The sequence below is a fragment of the Lactuca virosa genome, chromosome 4 (genome assembly GCF_052849685.1).
Source record: "Lactuca virosa cultivar CGN04683 chromosome 4, Lactuca_virosa_CGN04683_v6, whole genome shotgun sequence".
Classification (NCBI taxonomy): Eukaryota; Viridiplantae; Streptophyta; class Magnoliopsida; order Asterales; family Asteraceae; genus Lactuca; species Lactuca virosa.
Genome location: NC_136429.1, coordinates 59,184,534 through 59,190,081, shown reverse-complemented (window position 1 = coordinate 59,190,081; position 5,548 = coordinate 59,184,534). Strand labels below are relative to the sequence as shown.

Sequence of the window (5,548 nt, the reverse complement as noted above, 5' to 3'; positions counted from 1 at the left end):
CGGTTTTTGACTAAGTTAAGGGTCGGGATTCCCCGAATGATTATAAAAAGTTGAGGGAGGTTATGAGAGAGATTTGGGAGAGATTTGAGAGAGATTTGAGATAGAGAGAGATAGAGTGAGAGAGATTTGAGATAGAGAGAGATAGAGTGAGAGAGATTGAGAGAGACTTTGTTTGTGACCTTTGCGAGTGTTTAGCTTCGAAATGCAAGGTTTGTAAACCCCGTTTTGCCTTGTTATGAGCGTTATACGCCCCCGAAGGGTATGAAATTACGTTTTATCGAGTAGTTCCATCACTTACCCTGATTAGGGTTTAGATTTTCTGAACACGTGAAGACTCAAAGTAATACTTTGCATAAAGATAGTGTGTTGTACAATAGTAAACACGATGTAAACCCTAATATACAAGGGTTAATTGAGTTGACCGGTTTGACTTGTTGACTTTATTTGACTTTGACTTGACCGTAAATTGACGGTTGTCACAGTGTGGCAGTTTTGCTGTGTTTGGGATTTCGTAGTCTAGAAGCTCCTTGGCGAATGGAGACGTTACACTGCACGATAGGTAGTCTTGGTTTGGGATAGAAAAAGCACCTTGTGAGTTGTATTGTGGGACTGTGGTATATGGATGCATAATCGTGTTGTTGTAGGGTGAGTAGTGGTTAGGGTTTGGCCCATAAAATGCTTGGTGTGGAAATGGTACGGTTAACATCTGGGTGGGAAATATGGGCGAGCTTTGTGTATGGGGGTTGTTAGGTGTGATCTGTTGGTAATGCGGGGTCGTAGAGGGAAAATAGGTATTTGCTGGAAATGGGGGTGTCGGGAAGGCCATTGTTTGGTTTCTCGCCGGCTGGTCGAGTGGTGGCATTTGGAGAGCCACTGGCACTTCTCCCGCCATCTGTGCTATTGGTGGTGAGAAAATCGTGGGTTGTGCCCCTATCGCCTGGTTTGGTGGTGGTGTTGTTTGGAAAACCACCGGTTGCGCAACTGTCGTCAGGTTTAACGGTGGTGGTGTCTAGAAAACCACCGGTTGCACAACTGCCATCTGGTTTAGAGGTGGTGGTGTTTGGAAAACCACCGGTGGCGCAGCTGTCACCTGATGTATTGACGACTGTTGGAAAAGTGCTGGTGTGACGCTGAGGTCTTCCACCGCCGACGACACCACACCAGTTGGCTCTGCTGGAAGATGGGATGTCTGCGTCAGAACGCATGTTGATGACACGGCGACGTAGGAAGGTTGTCCTCGGTAGATGGTTGCTCTTATTTGGCCAGTGGTACGACAGCTACCGCTGAACCGCCCTTGTTTGACGTTTCTCCAGTGATTATCGCACGAGGCGGGGTAGGGGTTTGTTCTAGCGACGTCGTAGACTGAATGGGGCTGGTTGGTGTTCCGCCGGTTCCACCTATATCACCGGATGCCATTTTTCTCTGATGAGTGGTGTGCTTTTGGTTTGTTTTTCGTCACACGACGGATGACACCAAATGATGTGACGTAGAACTCCGCTCTTCGTCCTCCGGACCGAGTAATTTCGGTGAACCTGCGAGGTCACAGTAAGAAAGAGGCCGTCAGCCGTTCTCCGGGAGGAGCTCCCGAGAAAACGCTCTGACGGTCAAGTCAGTGAGTATTCTATAGGGTTGAATGGAGTGTAAACTGGTAGAGAATCACTTACTTCTAAAGGCACCGAGGGTATCCTTTTATACTGAATTCTCCTGCTAGTCCGTACAGGACAAGGGCGTCAGACCCGACATGATCGGGGACGCTGATTGGTGGATCGTGCTCCTGAATTTTTCAGGGCTAACGATTGGTTGCGGCGGTAATGCCTTGAGCATCTGCCTTGTCGCCTGACTGTTATGTTTGTCCTGGAGCGAAAGGCGAGCCAAGCGGAGCCGAACCTTTTTCGAGAGCGCCCTGCTCTTAGGGGCGCTGACGAGCGTTGGATTCTGTTGGGTTCGACCGGTCGGGCACGCTACACCTTGGGACGTCTTCTGCAATGGCCGGGCGCGATCTTTCCGTGCTCGCTGAGGCACATCATCATTTTCTACCGTGGCCGGGCGCGACTCTTCCGTGCTCGTTAGGGCACGTCATCAGTAGCGTTTAAGAGAAAAACTATTAAGCTTTTTAATTTATTTCCATAATTATCCTATGTTTCACATTTTGGTTTTAGATAGATGTCATTTCAAAATTTCAAACCATTTTTGACAAACACTCATATAATAAAAGCTACAACTATCAATTTTCAGCTACCGACTTCCTGTTACCAACAAATTTTCTAGTTACCAACATTTATCAAACACACGGTAAGTATTTTAATAAGTTTATGTATTTTTAAAAAACAAATGATGAAAATCGGGTCGAGTGTGGTTGTCAAATCAAAAAAGCTGTTAAATGGGAACCCCTTTAACCTTTAATAAATAGTTAACAAACAACAAATTGGGAAAAAGGGGCAATTTGGTCAATTGGTATTGGCGGGCATTTCGCCTGAATTAGGGATATCAAGATACCACTACTCCTGTCTCCTAACACAACAAACACTTCACCAAAAAACCACATACTTACTCCAATAACACACACAGTATCCAGATTACTCTTCCTTTCTCTACAACAGTTTCAAGAACAAACCAGACCACACACATCTGTCGTTTCTTTGAGTACTACTGAATTTCGAAGGAGATGAACATTAATGACGATGAGACGATAGATTATGTGTATAAAGTGGTGGTGATTGGTGATTCTGCTGTGGGGAAGACGCAGATGCTGTCAAGGTTCACAAGGAACGAGTTCTTTTTTGATTCGAAATCGACGATCGGAGTTGAGTTTCAGACGAGGACACTGAATATTCAGTCGAAGGTTATCAAAGCTCAGATCTGGGATACTGCTGGTCAAGAAAGGTAAGCAAACCTCTCTCCTCTTTCTCTGTTCTTCGGTTAAACTGTAAACGCCACCTCCGAGCTCACGGTTGCTCCGGCGAAAGTCCTACTGTTCCTATTTACAGAAATATAATGAAACCAAGAAACAATAATGATGATATAGTTTGTTTATTGTTTTTTTTTTAAATGAAATGTGTCATGAGAGTATACTTTGTTGGATAAACTTCCATCTCGAATTGTGTTTTCAAGAAAGAACATGAAAATGATGTTTTCTTGTTTGCATACGTTTTGTAATAGTTTTATTTTATATTTATTAAAATATCAAATTTGAGAAAGTAACTAATATTTATCTTTGATTATTTGTTTCATATACGGGTAATACATAGAAAAACCTACTATTTTTGATTATTTGTACACTTTAATTATTGTGAATAAAAGTTTTCGACTAAAGCCAATCAACATTTGACAACATACATGTTAAAATGTCACAATATAAAAGTTGTCAAGTTAGTAGCTTTAATTTGAATAGAAAAAGTTGTCAAAATGTTCCATATGAACAAAAACTATTTTGTTATCCATATTTTTTCTGTTTTGACCAATTTAAGTTTAACCTGTTAGAAATATTGTGACATATCAAAGTGGGTCGACATAGGGAAAATTGTAAAACTTGAGGTGTTTATTAAGCATTTTGATTTACAGTGGCTAAAACCATAAAAAATCAATCGTAATTTTTTGCGATATCATTAAAATTTTACATAACCAATCTAGTAATATTTTTCGGTTTACAGTAGCTTTCATTTACATCAGAAAGTTTTTTGTTTTTATTCAACTTAATTCAGTTCAAATTAAATGTTTATCTATATATACATCGATACCCGCTGCACATTACAGTACTTTTGTATATTTCATTAAATATTGCTAGAAATGTATTAAAAATGATTACAATATTCCTTTTATCCATTTGTCATTTTATTATATCCAAGTATTCAACTACAGAGTCTCTAGATAAACTTTAGGAATACAAATTTGTATCTATACAGTTGTATAGTAACATGGACACATGGTATAATCTTGAAATATCAATAACCAGTTATTTGATAAGCTCGGTTGACCTATTTACTTTTGTTTTAGTTCGAACAAATGACCAATGTAGAAAAACAATAATTGCCAAATCTATATAGAGATCATATTCCTTTAGAAAAAACAAATAGATCCAAGTTAATAAATAAGTTATCTAGAAAAAAATACATATATTCAAATTAAATAGTAAATTTGTATGGACCAAGTGTCATAGGACCAGATACGAATAATAATGAGAGACAATATATTGGTTTAAAAAGACAGGAGTTGGACAATGATTGCGTTATATGTAAAAGGGAAAAAAACCCAATTTAATTATATACTACGTTTTAACGCTCAAAAAAATTATTAAGTTGTATTTTTGTTGATTAAAACCATATTACGTTATCATTATATTATAATAATGTATTTACATTTAAATGCCCATTAAAACTAGAACAATGACTTTATAAAGGCTGATCACAATTTTTTTTTTAAAAGATTAGAACAGAAACTGGTCACGAAGCATTAATTCCGGTAATATAGGAATATAAAATGGTTTTATTGGATATAAATATAACATAATGTTTGTTTTAGATCACTGCGAGATAATACCTTGAGTTTTATGAAGTTTTCCTTATTCAAAAATAAGCTTTTTTACATATAATATTAGATTCGATTATAGATGTATAGAAAGCTAATAATTGAGAGACAAGATGAGTGTTATGATATAAACATTATTAGACAACAATAATCATGTAGCAAACTAGCAATCGCATGTGCATATGCCTTTCATGCCATCCTGTTTTAGGCCCCATTAAAATGATAAAATCACACAACATATCGATCTCATTCTTTAAACAATATTAATTTCCAGTTGCTTCAATAATCATCTCTTAATCCCTTTAAATTGACACAGATATCGAGCTGTAACAAGTGCATACTACAGAGGAGCATTAGGGGCAATGTTGGTATACGACATCAGCAAAAGAGAATCATTCGATCATGTTGCAAGATGGGTGGAAGAGCTTCGTGTTCATGCAGATAAAACCATTGTTATTGCTTTGATAGGAAACAAAGCTGATCTTGAAGAGAAAAGAGCAGTTCCTTCAGAAGACGCCTTGGAATTTGCAGAAAGTCAAGGGTTGTATTTCTTTGAAACCTCAGCACTTACAGGTGACAATGTGGAAGCTGCTTTCTTTAAGCTTTTAGAAGAAATCTATTCTGTGGTTTCAAAGAAGACATTGGAACATGATGTTGGGAAATCAAATGGGGATTCTTTGAATACGCTTAAAGGCTTGAAAATTGACGTTAATGGAGGACCTGATTTGGAGATTAGTGAGATGAAAAAGTTATCTTCTTGCTCTTGTTGATTAATCCGAGTATGTTGAAAGGAAGTGAAAGTCGAAAATCACACGTATTGTTTGTTAACTTAAAAATTACAAAAGAAAATACATATATATATATATATATATATATATATATATATATATATATATATATATATATATATATATATATATATATATATATTGGAAGACATATATATGGGTATGTGTTATTGCGAGGATGCCATTTTAATTGTGTTTAAAGTTTTTTTTGTTAACTTATTTTCCGTTTGTTTATC

At 37.4% G+C, this 5,548-nt stretch overlaps 1 protein-coding gene across 1 annotated transcript; it reads left to right on the top strand.

Moving 5' to 3' along the window:
• The first annotated feature begins 2,429 nt into the window (after nucleotides 1–2,429).
• Nucleotides 2,430–5,335, top strand: LOC145104611 (ras-related protein RABA3-like). Its single transcript, XM_079041829.1, has 2 exons — nucleotides 2,430–2,883; nucleotides 4,841–5,335. The coding sequence occupies exons 1-2, from the start codon at nucleotides 2,666–2,668 to the stop codon at nucleotides 5,292–5,294; spliced, it is 672 nt and encodes a 223-aa protein (XP_078897955.1). The 5' UTR covers nucleotides 2,430–2,665; the 3' UTR covers nucleotides 5,295–5,335.
• The last annotated feature ends 213 nt before the right edge of the window (nucleotides 5,336–5,548 follow it).